Source organism: Wyeomyia smithii, chromosome 2 (assembly GCF_029784165.1).
Source record: "Wyeomyia smithii strain HCP4-BCI-WySm-NY-G18 chromosome 2, ASM2978416v1, whole genome shotgun sequence".
NCBI lineage: Eukaryota > Metazoa > Arthropoda > Insecta > Diptera > Culicidae > Wyeomyia > Wyeomyia smithii.
Window position 1 is genome coordinate 5,651,975 of NC_073695.1, and position 20,812 is coordinate 5,672,786.

The window sequence follows — 20,812 nt, forward strand, 5'->3', positions numbered from 1 at the left end:
TTTCCTTTAATCATCTTCGAGCTTACGTAGTTTTTTAGGTTGGTGTCCCTTACAGAAAACTAGGCCAACTCTTCAATTGGGTTTAATTATAATGGCACATCTAAAAGTTTGGATTGCTGCAGTTTTATGATACTTTCCTACCAATCAACCGCTTGCGAAACAATTCGTACCAACAGCCTATTAAATTTAATTTGCAGTGCTTTTAAATGCGATCGTTCCGATGTACAAGGTTCGCCTTCGGTATTGATCCAGCCTATAGCCACCCACGTCGCCCTTACGGTCCGTGATTGTACGGTAGCTCTGCTGGTGAGAAAAAAATGATAATTGGTTTACAATGTTTGATTTCTACATCAGCAGCACATCGAAACGCGACTTTCGATTGTTCCGTGAGTGGAGGATGCCACTGTAGTAACGGTTGATCAGCTCTGAGGTTTGTACAGCATCCTTGTCTATCTTTTGTCAAAGCCTTCATATTCGATAGATGCTTCAAGTTATGACAATCTGTTCGTTTTTTGTTACAATAGTCAAACTTTATTCGTGGTTTGATGATTTCAAAGAAAGAATCCTTGCCGACCGATGGTACAAGCTCAAGTGCGAGTGCGTCGTACATGACTATGCATACACATGACGACGACGACGACGACGGATAGTTGACAGAGATTAGTGACCAGGATTAGCGAGCACTTCAATATCTCATCGCACCCTGGCAGAATTTGAGTCGGCTTGTAGCAGCGGTGCGTTGTAAGCAGCTCTCACAGCAGGGATGATTTGTAACTATTATTTCGAAAACAACCGGTTCGAGTTGTTGCCACAGCAGCTGTCTTCCTTAAAGTGGATACACGAGTAGGGGAGTATGTGTTAGTTAGGATGAATTGATCGAAGTATGTACCTTATATTGATCTCGCGTGGTGAACCGTGTGATGCCGTCATACACGGGCTTGACGTTTGCAAACGAATCTCAGCCGCACTCTCTAAGCAAATGGTTTTAATGACCCCTTTCTTGTTCCGATTAATTTAGCACAATTTTTAAGCGTCGTATCGTTTTTCGTGTGGTGTTGAAGTAGGCGATGTTTACTGATTTCCACTCACTCTCTGTGCCGCGACTGGCTGTGGCGGCGGCGTCGGACTGCTGTCATGCATTTAATCAAGTATAACGCCCAGTGTTCGTTTCTCGTCCGTTGACAGTTATTCATCATTCTGGTCAATCTGCAGCCATATCGACTGTGGCCTATGTGGGATGAAAGTTTATTCTACGTTGGTTATGTAGGATGACAAAATACCAAGCTCTGTGTAGGTAAAGCAAGTTTGAAAATTATTGTGGAAACACTGTCGTAATCTCTACAACTCGTTCGTCAAGCGTGTCAGCGAAGAAAAAAAAACGATTAATCGAGATTTATGCAGCCAGTTGTTGATGACGTACATAATCCATCAAAAAGCCGTTCTATTTTGAGAACTGATGAACCTTAAATATAAAGCAAAATCTAAAATTAACGTCATCTTGTTTTTGTGCAACGCAGTTATTAAATTACTTCGATCATCAAACCTACACGATTGGTTTGTGCGATCATAATTTGATTGACATAGCAAAGGCCATGTGATTGTCAGATGCCCGTCTGCGTCACCGAATGGCGAACGGCACCTCGTTTTGTGACGTCGCAGTGACCGCCTTGGCCCGCGACGCAGCTTGACCTCAACGCACCGCGACGCTGCCACCGTTCCCAAAACACCACCGACGCTGTGATTCATATGTGATGGATATCAATTTCACAGCACTAAAAATGGAACCGCACAGAGGATGAACGGTTTGTTTGTTTGGTTCCGTGGACGGCCAAAAGCGTCATCAGCATCGAAAAAGTTTACACGGAAAAAAGAGAAAGACCATTGGGAATATTTGAATGATGAATTCAAAAACAAAATAGCGGACAGAATGTAAATGTATCCGACGGATATGATGTGCCATATATCTGTATTAATTATATATTAAATTGAATTGACAAAGGTCTCCTGAAACGTCCTAGTAGAACAAATTTCCGTTGTACCATTGTTTGTAATTTGGCCAAGTCGGAACAAAAAAAGGTGTCCAGCTCATGTCGGTCGCTTTTTTGGGTAATCCTGGTTCATGGTTCTTGAAGTTACGAATGCGAACGTCGACCAACTAGGTACTCCATTCTAGTGAGATTCAGAATCTGATTTGTTTTTCTTTTTCTGCCCTCAAAAAAAATTGTTCCAAAGACGCCACAGTGATGTTAGCAAATAAACTTTTCTTTACAACAATGCCTACTGTGGTTGTAAACACTCTTAACGTAATTTTGTGAAATTCAATAAACACAAAACAAAAACACGTGTAGAAATATTGTTCAAAAATACGTTTGATCTAGTTTAAATTTTAGGCGTAATTTCTGTTTCTTGTTCATGCATATGCACTTGCGGTGAAGTGATAAAACGTGTCTTTGGCATATCACATGGGAATGAGTTTTTTTTCGCGGGAGTTAACTACGCACTCACAACTGAGGCACGTATGAATTTCCTCGTTGCGGATATAATTCTTCCGGTTTTCTTTAACGGCGACGCGAGTTAGCTGACAGTGTGCGTAAGGCAGTTTCAATGCTTTTGATTATCTACTTGGTAATTTTTATGGAGCTGATATACTATCCAATGCAGTAGTTTATGGCAAATCCCAGCAGTGATCGTGCGGGTTTAAATATGTGTCTGGATTTTCAGCTTTTTTACCACGTCGTACGAGAACAAGTCAACAACTTTGATTTGCACCCATGTAGGAAAGCGCCACACGTTTCTTCTCGACTGGCTAATACTGGTATAGTCCTACCTTAACTCTAGTGAGTCGTGGACAGCCACGGGACCACGCATGAATTAAAATTTAAATTTAGAAATTTGTTTTCATCATATCGGGGCTAGTCAGAACGTAGGTTGCGACTGCTGTTTCTACTGCTACTTCCAAGAGTGCATGTTTTCGTTTGGAACCATGGTAAAAACAGCAACTTCGATACCAGAAAAAATACTCCGAAATTTTATGTTGATTTGAGAGTAATGCATTCAAATTCTTCTGACAATAATGATTAGTTTTTCTCGAAAGATACATCACTGTCCCTTCACAGTTGACCCTAATCTGCAGTTCCTGCAATGGAGAGTAATAAAAAAGCAGCACGGATTGGGTGTTTCCGATCCCACAACGCCGGTCATCACTGAGTGACCCGGTTCGTTACTAGCACGCGTGTGGTTTTTTTTGTTGAGCGAATTTTCTTCTGAGCGCCGGTTTGCACGAGCTCTCGAAGTTATAAATATTTGTAGCAGGAAGTTGTCATAAAACTGAATTAACCCAAGCTTATGCTTACCAACCGGTGCGGCTGGCTAATGCCGCTTGATCCCGATCTCGGTGCACAAGTCGTATATGCTGGGAATAGCGGATCTTTGATTGGAGTCGGTATCGAAATTTGGTTCGAATTTGTGGCTGTAATAAAGCAAGACATAATTAGACATACTTTATCGCAAGTTTATGATTTATGATGCTTCGCTTCGACAAACTTAATTTTCTCACGGCTCAAATTTATCCAGTATTGTCCGATACTGGGAGATGGAATAAAAAGCGCCACGACAACGCAAAAGCTCTAATCAATTGACGCAAGATAGAAATAACGGACAGTACAAAAGTAGTTCGACCGAGCGACACATTTCAAATGCCGGAGCTTGTTTAAATTAGTTCACAGAATTTCTGCGAAGGTCAAATTTTGCCCGATTTGAAAAATAATGAAACCGTTAATTAGCGCGAGTTACCCTGGCATAGAAATAGGTGGTGTTGATGTCTATTCGTGACGTCCGTGCTCGGCGTACTCGCACGCGGAAATTCAGTGTTGCTTTTGATCAATTCTCAATAACTACCAAGATTTTATTATTAACCTTCAACATATCTTACAAAATACACAATGCGATTGAGGCAAAAATGAAATTTGGATTTGCATCCTCAAAGTTAGACACTAAAAACACTATTCTCCTCCGAACTTTTGCGACGTGTCCTACTGTAAAACCACATCATCATTTCACTCAGCACAACTAGATGGTAAATTTACCGTTTCATTTCTAGGCGAAACGGCATCGCGGTTCTAAATTGAAACAGTCATCACATGCGTTTGGCGTTTGCCGACAGCCGGCATCAGTACCTACATGTATGTATTATGCGCCATCCCCAAAATAACCTAGACAAAAAAAATGTATACATCACCCAGCAGACGGCGACAAATTTACAATCTCGCGAGATCTGCGGTGATTTAATCATCTTGTTCAACGGTCAGCTGGCAATCTAAGTGGTTATAATGCGACCGGTGCTCGATGAGTTGATTTTAGCCAGGATCAAGACAGAAGCATTCCTGCATTCGGTTGATTCCCGTTTCCACTGGAATAATCCAGCTGTTTGTTATCCAAGAACCAGTCGTACGGCGCAGCGCGATCGTTTTGCACCGATCGCGCACAGACTGACGACGGATGATGTATTTCTGTGCTGCGTCTTTTCGTCTCAAGGTTGGCCATTCCCTTCGCAACTCTCTCTCTCTCTCTCTCTCTCTCTCTCTCGGAAGAGGGGGAGGGGCTCTAACGCGATCGATGCCGAACAGGATTAATTTCCTAGAAGCTGTGGCATGAAAATAAATTAGCATTATGAATATCTGGCCGCGTACACTATTGAAAACGCGCGCGGGAGTGCGAGCGAACGACTTTCGAAGAAAGTAAATAAAATTACATGATGAAATCTGAAGGCGCCACTTGTATGACAAATCGTAAATAAAAATAGAGCGTATTTTTCGTTGCTTTCAGAAGTGTGCTGCCAGAGTGTCGTCGTCCAACACGGTGCGGGGTGTGCCCGAAGAAAATCACAACAAATTTAAAACGGTCTCTGTCGTGTTCACTAGTAAGCCAATTTACGACGCATGCGCCATCTTCGAGAATGGCGATCGACAAAAATCAGACTGAAGCGGAAATGTGTTCAGTCAAAACCCTTACTGCGGTGATCGGTAGAAATATATACACGTAATAGCACGATTCGTCCGATCCTACGCCGCTGGCAGTTTCAGGTGAGAAGCCTTTGATTAAGTAGATCATCTGGCGGTCGGATCTGTGACCAACATGACGCGATTCATCGTACGGCAGTCAGACGACGCCGTACTGGTTTACAATGCTAATCGCAAAACAAAATTAGAAACCGTTTTTTTTAACCGGAGAGGGCGCCTACTGTGGTGTAAAAGCTATTGATTGCTCTTTAGAAATGACATCGAGAAAAAGAAAACTTCCCACAATGACGTTTAGAGGAATGCTTGCTGTGTCTGTGCAGAGCTTGGGCTCATCAATAGCATCCTCTTTTGGACAAAACGTATTGTCGGAAACAGCATTTTCTCAATGAAAATCTTCAGGACCATTGTTTTTTTGTTATTCACATGAACACGGACCCAAATCTTCATTCTTGGAAGATCCTTTTTATGGTGGAAAGGTGCACAAAGCAAATCTTGGTTGGAATATTATCTTTGTTTTGCACGTTTTTCTTATAGCCTGAGTTTTAGCAGTTTATGTGTGCTTTTTTGATGGGATATACCAACAACTAGATTTCTCACGACTTTCGGTTATGCGCGGTACGGTTATGTTCCCAAGAAAGTCTTTAATCGTATGAGGTCTTATATATTGTGCTATCATCAGAGTTTAATAGGATCTGCAAGTGTTTACACAGACGGGAGGTGTTTGGGGGTTCAAATCTCTGTCATAGAGAACAAAATCCAGTTTCGCTTCACCTTTTTCAAAGTAGGACATTAAATGCAGTATCTCCTTTTCATTTCTATTCATTAAAGCATAGGTGAAAGTTTGCCTTTAGTTCAAGTAATATTATTTTATCGATTGGAAGCTTTTAATAAACTTAAATTTGTGAAGATATAATTGCCAACATTATACTGAAGCTTAGAAAAGGGATTCATTGGCACCAGCAAAATGATAGAGACGCTCTTCAAGACAATATCCAAGATTGATAGGGTTTTGGAAGTAAAGCGAACCAATGCTGAACAGAAATATCGTCATTCCCCCTCCCGTTCTCCTTCGTGGACATTTTATTCTGGTGGACATTTTTTTACAAAGAAAAAATTAAAAACGTTAGTGATTAAGCATAAAAAATGTTAGCAAAAAATAACAATAAGGGGCCATCAACATTCCAGTTTTGTGGAGAGGGGGGGGGGGTCTGTGTAATGTCTACGACCCATACATTTTTTTAGAGTTTATATGGCCAGTTGTCCACGAAGGGTGAGAAGAAGGGGGGGGGGTCGAAAACGTAAAAAATCTGTCGTGGAAAACACAGTGCAACAATTTTGTTGCCTTGGTTTCTATATATGACGTTTCGATGTATTTTGATGCAAAAATAAATTTCCCAAGTTTGGACTCATTTCACCTTAAAGGGCAACAATGGAGCCATTTTATTTTTTTAAGAAATCGAAAATTTTCAATGTTTTTTCGAAGCTATTTTTTAAGCCAGATTTGAAAATGCTAAGAGCTTGTCTACATAATAGCAATTCCTTACCCATCTTTAAAAAAAAATCGGACAAAAACTGATTTCAAAACGGTGTTACTACGAAAACAGGTTTGGTATGATTTCAATATATTCCACAGAGCAAAATAATATCAAATTTGTAGAGCGTTAATGGATTCGCCAATATCTAAATGTGGTAGTCAAATTATGTTTTATATCGAGGAAAACAGTTTCAGAAATCGATTGGTAGGTATATGCCCCACGTAAAATGTAAGCAACATGTCAATTTTGCTGCAATTCTCCTACTTACTTACTTACTTACTTACTTACTTACTCACTTACTTACTTACTTACCTACTTACTTACTTACTTAATTACTTACTTACTTACTTACTTATTTATTTACTTACTTACTTACTTACTTACTTACTTACTTACTTACTTACTTACTTACTTACTTACTTACTTACTTACTTACTTACTTACTTACTTACTTACTTACTTACTTACTTACTTACTCACTTACTTACTTACTTACCTACTTACTTACTTACTTAATTACTTACTTACTTACTTACTTATTTATTTACTTACTTACTTACTTACTTACTTACTTACTTACTTACTTACTTACTTACTTACTTACTTACTTACTTACGTACTTACTTACTTACTTACTTACTTACTTACTTACTTACTTACTTACTTACTTACTTACTTACTTACTTACTTGTGAAGAACAAAAAGAGTGTAAGCGATATTCAAAAATACAATAACAACAAATCAACATGATCCTCTGTCTTTGCGGGAAGAAACATACATACTTGATATTATTTTGCTCTGTGAAATATATTAAAATCATGCCAAAACTGTTTTCGTTGAACCACTGTTTTGAAGTCAGTTTTTATCCGATTAAAGATCTGTTTTTTTTTAAAAGATGGGTAAAGAAATGCTATTATGTGGACACACTCGTAGAATTTTGATATCGAGCCTCAAAAAAAATGTCGCAAAAAACATTGAAAATTTCGATTTCTCGAAAAATTCAAAATGGTGCCATTGTTGCGCCTTAAGGTGAAACTTGAAGCGGTTACAAAATGAGGCTGGCTTCGATTTGCTTGTATTTCTCTTCGTTTGCCAAAGATCGCTTTAGCACCAGTTAATTACCAAAACAAACAATCAACCATAAATGCAAAAAACAACACTAAAGGTTCTACTCTTGATTTCACTCGAAATAATTACGGAGGGAAAAATATTGCAATCCTTTGTTATCGGAGCATGAAAAAAAGAGTATGCATACTACTGTGCCTGTGGGTAATTTCGGGCACTCACCTTAAAAACATGATTTTCAAGGACCGGTTTCACTTAACAACAACAATATCGCACGCTTAGCCTTGGGGCTAATAGCGGTCTCGATCAACTAGATAGTTGAGAGAATTCGTTATCGATATTGTTTTTGGCACATTTTGCATGTGTAGGATAAGTACAACGATACACCGTGCCCCAATGCTGATTCGAGAAAATTTCCAGCTCGAAAAGTTCCTTGACTCGATCGGGAATCGAACCCGATATCACAACCGTCTTGGAGAGCTAGCTGACCGACATCGCTAACCACAGAGCCACGATGACCACTTGGTTTCACTTGGACATAGCTTATTTCTGTATTATCATGGTAGGCCATTGTATGCTAAAGCTATATCATAAAAAATAGCTACGTTTAGGTAGCGAACCTATACATTAGAGAAATGACAAGACACTCACCGTTAAGGCAACTGTCAACATCAAAACGGGCGAGCTGTATAAATTTGCATTGCCGTTATCCGTTTTGATGTTGACAGTTGCCTTAACGGTGAGTGTCTTGTCATTTCTCTAATGTATAGGTTCGCTACGTTTAGGTGACATTTATATTGTTGTGTTTTTTCCAAAGGAGTGCGTGGAAATAATGTGCTGCTTGGAATTGTTCGCAGGTACGGTATCGAGGCATTTTACTTAGAAACACGCAGAAAAATTAAATACTGTAGTATAGAGCAGTGACGCCAGATTGGAAGACATGTCTTCAAATCAAGGACATTTACCCTGCGGTGTGAAGACATCCTTGTCTGTGAAGACAAATGGACATTGGAAAATTTGTGGATATTAGAAAATATGTGATAACGACCCGCATTTTTCGAACCTTTTTTTTGCTCGGCAGTTTTCGATATTCCGGTATTTTTTTCAGCCTTCAGTCGATTTTAACGAGCCATCTTAGGTTGGAAGACATGTGAAGACATTTTTTCTCGGAACGTGCAGACACCGTTGTGGTGCGTGTCACAACAAAGCGGTGCATATTTTTGCGTGGCTGCTTCCCGTTTTGATTCGACACTGATCTTAGTGGGTAGCACTTTGTAGTCTTTTTATACTACAGTCTCTACATAACGCAGCATAACGAAAAAAGAAAAGAAAATCAATGATTGTTTCAATGATACGGAGTTTCACTTTAAGGTGAAATAGGTCCAAATTCGGGGAAATTTATTTTTACATTAAAATACATCAAAAAACCATTAATAGAAGCCAAGGTAGAAAAACAAGTAAATTTTTGTTGCACTGTGTAATAATTTATGATTCGACCCAAAACTACTCAAACTACAAAAGCCATCAAAATTCAGCCACAAACTCATCAAAACATCAGTAAAGGGTAAAGCAGAAATTGATTCCAAATTCTGCTGTAATTGGTTCCAAAGTTGAAAGCAACTAAAAACAAAATGGTTTCGAACGTTGTTGGAAATTTGTGTTTATTGAGCTCCTGGAGAAGACCGAAAATTACTTTTAAAAATTCATTTCAAATTACCCTTAAAAAACCTAAAGTATCTACTGCTGCCAAAAAAGGTGGATAAACTTAAAGCAAAACTGATTTATTATATTTTATTTATTATTGAACAAATTGTGATCAGCGATGGAAAAAATCACCTTTAGCGATTTTGAATACATATAAAGCAATCCCAAGATGCGTTGACATTGTCGTCAGTATGCGAATAACAAAGTATCGGTGTTAGTGCACTCTCTTTTAGCGAATTTCTTTATTCCACTGTGTGCGGGTCAAACTGCCGAGGAATAATGAAACGTCATCGCCATTTAAGATGCAAGTAAGAAAGAGATGCCAGATAATTGTTTACAAACTTAGCACGTGCGGTGGTGGGTTGAAGCTGACAAATTTTACGGTGCGCTTCGGGCAGCACGGCAGGTCAAGACTGGGTCAAAATCGAGCAAATAAAGAAGGGTTTTGACAGCAGTTAGTGCGCTTCCAGGTCAAAACGAGGTGCGCTGGTGGAATAAAGAAATTCGCTATTTGTTTTCCTTCTTACGATATATTTCTTGTCATTAGTGTACACTACAATACGTGGTTCTCAGCGAGCACAACCCGGTTTATGAAGTTATTCGTCCCAGTTACACAAAGTGAATAGCTCGTGTTATATTCATACTCATTTGACTAATGAATATGATTTTTCGTCGAAAACAGAAAGTAAATGACAGTGTATGCTTTCCTACTCACGCTCAACTTAACCGTTGCCGACCGGGACTACTTCCACAGTTCCACCATACTTTTTCTCTCACCGTACCACATTTCCGCTGCTACTCAGTCGACATGATATTCTCCTGTTGCTACCCTTTCTTACCCTAACCACGGACGTATGGAGAGACAAACACAACGAGCGAATCGCTTCTCAGGGCTGATGGAGTTTATTCTTGTGTCTGTTTTCCACTAAAAACCTATGCACCAAATTATCATTTCATTATGGGTTGAGAGGATTCAAGTTTAGACGCAGTCTGTTACACGTCAGGAGTTGTGCAGATCGAGATGAAACGACGATTGCATCATATTCGTCTCATTTCCATCACTGATTGTAACCTGTCCGGTTGCAAATTTAGCATCGAGTGAAAAATTTACCTAATTTTGGCTGACGCGGCGTATACATGTAAAAATAACCTTGATTTGGATACTCCTGTAAAAGCGTGTAACCAACATGACAACTCTCTCCAATTGCGCTGAGTATCGTTCACGTATATTGGTTTGAATTCGTCCGTTTCTTCGTTTATGAACGATATTGTCGCGTTAGTTAAGTTTTTTTGTCATGTTTATGAATTAATTGTTAGGGTTAGACAGGTCACGAATCTCCTCTAGCTGTTAAGGGGTGGGCTGAATGCTGAATTCGGTCTCGGCAGGTTTTTGTCGGTAGCGGAGGCAGCCATCGCGGGATAATTAGTTTTAGCCTCAACTAGAGGTGAGAAAAATTATTCAGTGAGCGAATCAGAGCGGTTCTGCTCAGTAAGGTGAACTAGTTCTTTTTAACAGCTCTTTCGCTTTTTTCGTTCTACATTTTTTTTCAAGTATTATAGCATATTATCAGACACCGCAAGCGAGAGCCATGTGAAAGTTTAACACTTCTTCTACCAAGCCAAAGCTGCGCGTGAAATTGCAATAGAATTCCCAGCATTCAACTGCCTTCTGCTGTCTGCTCTTCTATGCATAACCCATCCACAAAAAGTAACTTGCTACAGTTCACACACAGGCACACGGGCTGGCTAACGCCGAGAACGCACACGGATGAATGGCAAAAGTGGAACGAAAAGCGCGAAAGAACTGGTTCACTGATCTTCTGAATCTGTATAGATGAAGGCAATTCGCTCGCGAGCTGATCAGGAGAGTCAGCTCTTTGAAAAAAAAAAAAAAAAAAAAAACAATATCTTTTGATAGCTCTCAAAAGAACTGTCTCTTTTGATCAGCTTGCAGGCAACCAGCTCTCGATTTGGCTTGCGGTGTCTGATCAACAAAATCAGCTATCAGCTTTTTGCTCGAAGTAAAGGATGAGTTACAGTTCTTTGAAAAAGAGCGGTGAATTACTCACTCACTTTTAAGAACCAGCTCTTTAGTCAATTTGTGGGCGGATTGCCCACCTCTAACCTCAAACCTAAGAGTACCTCTGCTAACAAGAGGAAACAAAAAAAAAAGAAATATATGCTGTTTACCTGAAGTTCTTGAGAGGTTTTCAACATGGCTTAAGAACTTCAAAAAAACAAAAAAAAAAACGAAGAGGTCATGAATGAAATGATTCCAAATTTATCGAAAATATTACTGTCAAAGACTCTAAAGCCAGAAAAATATCTGAAGAATTTTTATTACGCAGATTTACATTTTTTGGAAAAAAATCGTGTCCACGGGGAAATTATCATTACCACATCCCCTTCCCGTGGATGAGCGTGGTCATTTGCGTACCCCCAATCCCTCTAAAGCGTCCTCGTGGAATATGGACGGCTCCTTTAGAAGACACACATTATAGAAATAATTCGTAAAATTCTAACTATGCAAAATGTAGTAAAAGTTTATCAGGACACAAGAGATTCAAATCAAGTAGCAAGCCGTTGAGTAAAAATTAAACGTCTTTTAATTTGAAAACGAGACAGTCAAATTTACCGAATTAATTGAGTCCAGGACAAAAAAAAAACAGCAATGTATCAATAATCAGCAACAAATATTGTGAATAAATGTTAATGAATGTAGAAAACGTTTCCTGTTTCGACGACAGTTACAATGTCGGGTGGCGCTAATCAAAATGTAGCTGTTAACTGGAAAGTGGTATCATCTTCCACATAATGGTATCACCGTTGGAAAAAGAACCAATTTACATATCGTTGTTTAACCTCAAGCGTAGAATAGAATGTTGAAGCCAGCATCATTCGGCTCAGACTTACTGCTTAAATCTGGGCCGATGCGAACGTTATTCTAAATCACAATCATGAAGGCGACGATCTTGATCAGGATGATGATGATGACGATAATGACGATGGCGGTTCTCTGATCCCAGACTACGAATACCACCGCCATCGCCGTTGCCGCCAGCCGAGACTGGTGGTAATTTATTATCTTTTATGATAGAATTCGGTTCCGAGAAATCCGAAATGAATAAACAGCACATTTCTGAATGCTCTTTCTGCCAGAGTGACGACGCTCTGCTGAGTTGTTGTTAGCACCACACCGCCGGTCGGTCGGTCGGTCGGTCGATCTGTCGGCGTCCAGTCTTACGAATCCGGTTCTGCTGCTGAAAGGATAGAACGGACAATGCACAATGGATGGAACTGGTGTGGTGTCTGGGTAGGGGATGATAAACCATTCGGAGACCTGTGCGTCGTTCAACCTTTCGGTGGAAAAAAGCACGTCTTCTTCGCTGCCTGCCGTTGTTGTCGTATGACGATTAGAAAAGACGATCACAACAAGAGCGCCGGTACGTGCGCACCTGTGCAGAAGGTGTGCGCAGAGGGACGCTCGTGTGAACCTGATAATTGGACACGTTCGATCTGTGGGATAGTAGAACTGTGTTTTACGTATGTATGTCATGCGCTAAGCTGAACCCAATGTGTGACTAGCTTTTTTTTTTTGTTTGCTGGTCTGGTTATTGTATTCTTTCTTTTTTTGTCAGGTCAATTGTTGAACACCGTCAACCAAGAGTGAGTGCAAATTTGCTCAACTGGTGCTGAGAGTACAGAGTGTGTCATTATGGACACAACAAATATACTCTGATTACCCTAATTTGAAAACCCATTCCTAAACTTTTTTTCCGAAAAACAAGTAAAGCTATTTATTTTGGTTATGACAGTCCACATTTACAAGCTTTGTTTCAATTTTATTGTTCACGATTTATTTTACAGTTTTTGATTATGGATAAAAATGGTGAAATTATTAATTGGATTTTTTTCCAAAAATTAAATGTCAAGCAAATTATCATATATTCTGAATAAGGTCGTAAAAGTTTTACTAAGTTTGATTAGCAATTTGTTATGGGAAATCTCTTTTCTATGGTTTATAGAATTTTTCAAACGTTTGTGTCTCAAATTATCGGCCCAATTAAAAAAAATAATTTAACTGTCCATCATTTTTTGACGTTGACTAACGTCTATATCGAAGTTAGGCCCCTGAATTTGAAAATCTAGTAATTCAACCAGGGAAAACCAGGGAAAAGTGGTCAGGTTTTGAGCGCTTTTTTGTAGTCATCTATAGTCAGGTTTTCGAGGTTTTGGCATCAATCGATCAGAATTTCTTTTACGGTTAAATTTATGTAACAAAAACAAACTATTGTTTGAGATACACTATTGAAAAATTGGTAATTAATATCGATTGTCTAAACCATACCGCGCAGCCAATCACTACCTCTCTTCCCAAGCACAGTCGACAGTGTTTATGCTGCTGCTAGCGGAAAAAACCTTGCAAATATGCATCTTTTTGTTGGTGTTAATTTTACGACAGCGGCCGGCGCCCCATCATTCTGATTCCAAAACCGCACCAGTGACATGCGGACGCTAGGTGATAGCAGCTGAAAGGAGGAAACACAAAAGAGTACCGGTCATCCCGTGCCGGTTTCACCCGTAATGCTGGTGGCTTTAGTAGTTAATGGCTACTGCAAAACACCTAAATGGCTGGAATTCTGGACGGACTTACCAGAAAACTATAATCGGCAACTGGCACCTGTTGGGGCCTCGAAATATTGGTACAGAAGCGGCTAATTGATTTTTCTGTTTTACCAAATGCTGCTGCTAGCGGAAAAAACCTTGCAAAAATGCATGTTTGTGTTGGTGTTAATATGACGACAGCGGCCGGCGCAGCTTTCAAGAAACATTTGTCTCTACCATTTCATCATCTATGTAGCCCCTCCTTCTTTCTAATTATCTGACGAAGCCTTGGTATAAAACGTATCGTTCGAACATTTCACCCCATCAGTTTCATTACTGTATCGTACCGGTTACATACGGACGCTAGGTGTTAGCAGCTAAACGGAGGAAAAACCAAAATAGTACCGGTCATCTCGTGCCGGTTTAACCCGTTATGCTGGTGGCTGTTAGTAATAAATAGCTACTACAAAATACTAAAATGGCTGGAATTCTGGACGGACTACCAGTAAACGAGAATAATCGGCAACTGGTACCTTTTGGTGCCTCGAAATTTTGTTACAGAAGTTTTGTAAAAGAAGCGTTGCAATTCCCTCTACTACTTGCTTCAATGGAATATAAGAATACGGTAGTCAACGTCATGCGGCCGTGTCTTGAATACCACCCTCCTACTGTTTCAATTTCTCGATAGAACAGATGTTCTTCAGGGTTCAATTCTGAGACGAAAGGCTGTAACGATAAATTTAACTTGAACTCTATCTCGAAATTGTTACTTGCCATCTCTTCGGGCAATACCTTAACTGGAAAACTGTAACGCGTAGGTACCGCGGCAAATTTCATTGAGGAATCCATTAAGCTCTCAGCTTCACCTGCTAGTTTCCTTTCGAAGTTTCTTTACCGCGCAGCCAGGCCAATCGAGTGAGAGTAAAGCTGCGGACGAAGGTATTGATGAAGAACGTTTATTTTTAGAAAACTGTAGTGAAAAAGTGAAAAACAAACGACGTGTTGATGCATGCATGCGTGTGCGGATCACCGTTTTTTACGCGTCTGTTTTTGTTTTGCTCGTTAGTTCGACTCATGACGATATATTGCCAGGTGAACACTGAACTGATAAGAAAGTATTAGATGCAGTAAAGCATCAACGCGAGTTTCGGCTGAAATGTATTTACCTTTTGATGAACGGTGATCTTTTCATGCTGCAGCCTGGTGAGTGCGAACGTAAAACTCAAATAAACTACGGGTCCGAAATAAACTGGTGTGGGCCACAGCCGAAGGTGATGTACGAGACTAAAGCGTGGTGTATACGATTATTCATTAATCAGTTCAGCCGGGGATGTAAACAAATAAGTTGTTAGGTGGGAATCGGAAAGATCGCTTGACCTTATTTGGTGATTCTCCGGAGGAGAACTCGACGCAAATAAGCTGTACTTATTCTGCCTGAAAGAAGATTTAGCAAAAAAATACATATATGTTCCTTCTACGAAAATGTTGCGAAATTTGGCACTTCTACTTTAAACACGGAGTGATGAACTTCATGTAAAACGGTAATCTTACTACGATAAACAGCTCTTGATAAATTATTAGATTTTTATGAGCAATTATCAATAAATGTACATTGACGCTATACTAATAGGGATTACCCGAGGGGTTTAGCCACAACCACGCAAGTATACTGTTGTTTGTAAACGAAATGTTACCTTGGTAACTGCGTTAAAACTCTGAACGCTATCACAGTTACTAAATCGAACTTTCTTTCACTTTTTCTTTCCACAGTCACAACACGCGAACAACCACGTGGGAGGATCCCCGCATAACCGCCCTGCAAGACCAATTCCAGCAGCAGTCCAGCGTGGAAACTCTCTTCAACACGGGGTCCCAGACGCTGATAAGTCCCACCATCTCGTCACCAACGCCGCCCAATGGTGAGTCCACGTGTGCGTCTGCTGGTCGCAATTTCAGTATTTTTCCGTCGGTGGAAAATCCCGCCGCAATAAATACTCTCTTCACTAATGGCACTTGTATATTATATTGGTACTTCAATTATCCGTCACTTGAGCGTTACACTCTTACCATCCATGTGACTAATATACTCCTTGGGAAAGGCTGTTTGTTTGTTATTCTTGCTAACACTGCGCACTTGCACTCTCATGTGAGGCCGTTCCTATGCCATGTGGTCAAGTTTTAATTAATTGTCATAACTTATTAATTATATTTAAAAAAGGTTAGGTTTCTTGTTATTTAAAATGTTATGTTGATTCATAATTTTTTTCTCCACACAAATTTTTTGGTGAATGTTTTTACAAATCTATGTTCGCTCTCTGAAACATACTTATGATAGTTTTTTTTCTTTCGAAACATTTTTTTTAAATTGTACGCCAAAGTACAGGTGTGTTTTTCGAAAATAACAGTAAAGAATCTACTCATGACTGGTAGTTTAGAAGTAAATAAATTGCAAAACTGTCGAGTTTCTCAATTTTTGGTTAAATAATTCTTCATGGAACACACACATTTCAGTTGCTACTCCCAGACAGAGAATTTGAATGAGAATTAATCAAATCCTATTGCCAATCGGATTAGCAGTTTTTTTATCATAAGATGGATTCCTTATTCAGGATTCAGTTCCGTCAAAAATACCCCGGTATCATTATTCGCCTTATGCTGCGAAAAATAACCTTTGTTAAAGCGTTTACAGCTTATGGCGCCAAACAGAATGACGCCAATCGACTGCTAATGGATGAATGGAGACCCCTTATCATTTTTCTATTATTGAAAAGTGTGGATAAGAAATTTCTGAATGACGCACATGATTACTTCGCTAAGATATTGTTTTCAATGAAATTTGTATTAATCATCTGGAGTAGATGAAGGTGTGAAAGTTAACGGCCGGTCGTTTTTCACCGGAAGGCGACATTTTAAAACGGAAGTCAGGAAACCGACTCGTAATCTTTCTATACAATAGTGTGTACATACATTTCTGTAAACATGCGACTATCAGTTCGCTTCCCCTCGATAGACCAATATTGCGGCGGACATGAAGTGGGAAAGCTCTTGGGGTGGCAGATAAGACCGTGCTTCAATGTATACAAATATGCTTACCCAACACGGGTCTAGATGCGGTAAAGCGTAACTTGTTCAAAGGGTTTATTTATTTACTGAAACTACCCTATCGCGGATCGGCGATACGTACAGGGTCGCGGGCGCTTCGACGCGACGGATTGGTTTCATTCATGAAATCAGATCAAACTGGTAGACCAAAATACCGTTAGTTTATTTAGGCGTCGGAACAACTATCAGTTTGTAAACAAGACTTCATTCATAAAATCACGATAAAAATTTTGATTCATGCTCCGCTGTTAGCCGAACTGTCAGAAGACTTCTGATGCGATTTCCACTTATAAATAAACAACTTTCCCCAGTAATCTAGTTGGCTTTGTTAAAGTTCAATGTAAACTTTGCGTCTCGCGGATAACGATAACTAAAAAAAGAGCAGATTTCACTGAAAACCAAAGAAACGTTGTCGTTGGGTGGCTGCAGAAACGAATGCAACCGCACACATCATCGCATCCGAATGAGTAACGCCTAGAGCGTTGCGCTGGCAGTTAATAAGAACAGCTAAGTAAACAAGTATATCAGTATAGTGTAAACATGGCCGTAAAATATTTTATCAATTCGAATTCAACTGACCGAGTGAGTGTACTGTACAGGGACCTGGAGCTAAGGCACCACTACCGTTACCGTTATAATGACTGGTGGTGCCAGGCAACGCACACCAGCGCAGCTGCTGATCGTGGTGGCGATCGGTTTATTTTTGCCTGCCTGTCAGTGACGATCGGGAGAGATTTGACGTAGGTATACACTATAGCCATCACATGATGGTGACGTGCCATCATCATCATCGATATTCTCTATACTAAGTCAACTGGATGGCGATTACCTGACCAATGTGTTGGTGGTTTCCGTTCGTACTATCGTCTGTACAAGATAGGGAGGATAGAGTTACAAAGTTGTATGCGAGAGATAGAGAGCCAATCAACTCCTCGGCCATCCGTCCGACGCACGGACGGACGGACGGACGGAACAGAAGAACGAGGTTTAGTACAGCACAGAGTAGGCCAAGCTAAGGCAGCACAATATCATGAATGAAACGGTTCAGTTACAATTTCATTGATGATTTTGTCCGCTGTGTGAACATTATTGCCGTCCAAGAAAGGGGGCACAGACGGGTTGTGGCGGTACCTTACAGCACATCTGTATGGCAGTGCACCAAAATGGACTTAGCCAGTGCACCAAAAGAAAGCGGCTGCTTGCCTGGTAAACGCTTTGTAGGTCATTAGCTTAGGAGACTCGTAGTGGTCGTAATTGCAGGTCGTGATTAGCCTCACTATACCATACCAGGTAGAGAAATTGCACAAGTTTGTCAAGAGAAGATTGGGTTTGATTTTAGTGTTATATGTAATTATTCTGCACTAACCAGGATTCTGTTATAAACTACTGACAATTGATGATAGTATAAGGTCGTGTTACAGAAGCTTCGACGATTCATTTGAAATAAGTGGTCAAGTCAAGTTTACTCGTCTTTTAATAATGGGACCCATTATTGAAGATTGCGTTAATTGAAGTTAGCCTTCGAAGTGATTCAAAGAGAGCCAAAAGAAAGCTCTAGTAATGTTCCGAAAATTAAAATATTTGAGGTAAATCAATGGCAAATGATCTAGAAATACGCAATAATTTAATCTATTAGATTTTATTTGAATAAAACTTTGTAAACGTATTTGGATTACAAGCTGAGCAATTTCCGAAAGTCGAAAATATTTAAAAATGTTCACGCTCAGACGAGCGACTTTAAATTGCAGCAAAAAAAAATAAAACAATATCGCACGCTTAGCCTTGGGGCTAATTGCGGTCTCGATCAACTAGATTAGTTGAGAGAATTCGTTATCGATATTGTTTTTGGCACATTTTGTATGTGTAGGATAAGTACAACGATACACCGTGCCCCAGTGCTGAATCGAGATAATTTCCAGCTCGAAAAAATCCTCGACTCGATCGGGAATCGAACCCGATATCACAACCGTGTGGGAGAGCTAGCCGATTGACATCGCTAACCACAGAGCCACGGGGACCACCAGCAAAAAAATAAATAAATAAATAAAAATGATTTTAGGCAAAAAATAAATGAATTAAAACACACACTAAATTTTAAACTAAAAAATGAGGTAAATTTTTGAAAACAGGAAGTTGTTTAGAGGCGAACCAGCCAAAGGCTGAAGGCATCTCTAATAAAGAAAAAAAAAACATGAAGTTATTTAATAAAACTCTTGGTAAAAGTCCACGATGGAGAAATGTGAAATTCCGCTACACAGTAGATCTTGTTGATAGATTTTTCCCGAAATAGTAAATATCTAAATAAGTACTGGTATGTGCTCAAAAAATCCCTATGACTATTGGTAAAACTTCTATTGTTTACGTCTACGTCTTGCGGTGATGTAATCGGATACGCATCTGACCGGACCGGAGATTAGAAGTTGTGGATTCGAGTCCCACCTGCTGGACTATATTTTTCATAAAATTTTAATTAACTTTTTCTTCAGTTAATACATTTTTCAATCGTCAGCTCCACATTTGCTGTTTGAAATAGAAATATCTATTGTTTATTTTACGACATGAATTCGATAATCCTATAGGGTACTATGACATCATCCCTGCTTCGGCAGTTTTCAAATTAGGTGGTATTTAGTCATTTTTGTCTGTTTTACAGAAACCGGAAGTCATCATCTTGAACTTCAAAATGGCGTCTGGAGTTGATTTCTGATTTCTGGGCATAATTCTGGTTCCCAATATCAATACTGGGTGGTTTTTGGTTTCAGGTAGGTTTTCAGAAACCGATATTCACCATTATGAACTACAAAATGGTATGCAGGGTCAACTTTCGGGCTCTGAATATTATTATCCCCGTTTCGAAAATACCCATATTGGATGGTATTTTGGATATTGGATGGCAGGCTCACAAGATGAAGCTTACTAATTTTGCTCTCATTTGATATTCGTTAGGCTGATTTCAATTCGGTTTGTTGCTCTGGAGTTGAAATTTCCATTTTTTCTGGTAAACCTGTGGAATAACATAAATGGAATGGAATAATCATTGTTGAAATTTATATTTTTGGTTCTTTATCAAACTCCACTCAATTCTTCAAATTTAATATCTTACTGTTATCTTGAAATTTGATTAATTAAATTTGATTGAGTTTTAACTGAGTCAGAAGAATTGAAAAGCATGCAAGGGTAACTTTGACAGCTCACCCCATTCCATGGTATATTGGGCTGTAGCATGGCCGAAAATCATCCAGTATGGGTGTTTTCGGAACCGAGATGATGCCCCGATATGGACAATAACATGCATAATATGGACAAATACTATTCAATATGCACATTTAGGAATCCGGACGATGTCCAAAAGTCGAAAATCTAAACGCTCCAAATGTCATATTAAATTCCAATATGTCAGCTTCTGATTACTGTAATGCAGCTTAAGAGGTCTAAATACCATCTCATATGGATATTTCGGGAATTGCAATGATACTTAGTGGTGGGAAATTGATCCAAGAAGCCATTTTAAAATTTAAGATGGCGACTTCAGTTGTCTGCAACATAACAAGAAAATGGTCAAATACCATTCAATAGGGATGTTTCCCATGACATCAAGATCGTCATCCGGGATGCAAATGCGAAGGTCGGGCAGGAAGGCTTTTTCCACTTCGTAATTGGTAGAGAAAACTTCCACTCTACTACGAACGATAATGGGCTTAAGCTTATCAATTTCGTTGCAGTCAGAGGCACGGCTATCTGTAGCATTGATTTCGTACACCGGATTATCCGAAAGCACACTTG

At 39.6% G+C, this 20,812-nt stretch overlaps 1 protein-coding gene across 2 annotated transcripts in view; it reads left to right on the forward strand.

Annotated features, from left to right (window-relative positions):
- LOC129724674 (transcriptional coactivator yorkie) overlaps nucleotides 1-20,812 on the forward strand; it is a 48,857-nt gene that overhangs the window by 14,683 nt on the left and 13,362 nt on the right. For both annotated transcript variants that reach the window (XM_055679754.1, XM_055679756.1), the window contains exon 2: nucleotides 15,698-15,846. In XM_055679754.1, the coding sequence (XP_055535729.1) occupies nucleotides 15,698-15,846 (149 nt within the window). The remainder of the gene's footprint in view (nucleotides 1-15,697; nucleotides 15,847-20,812) is intronic.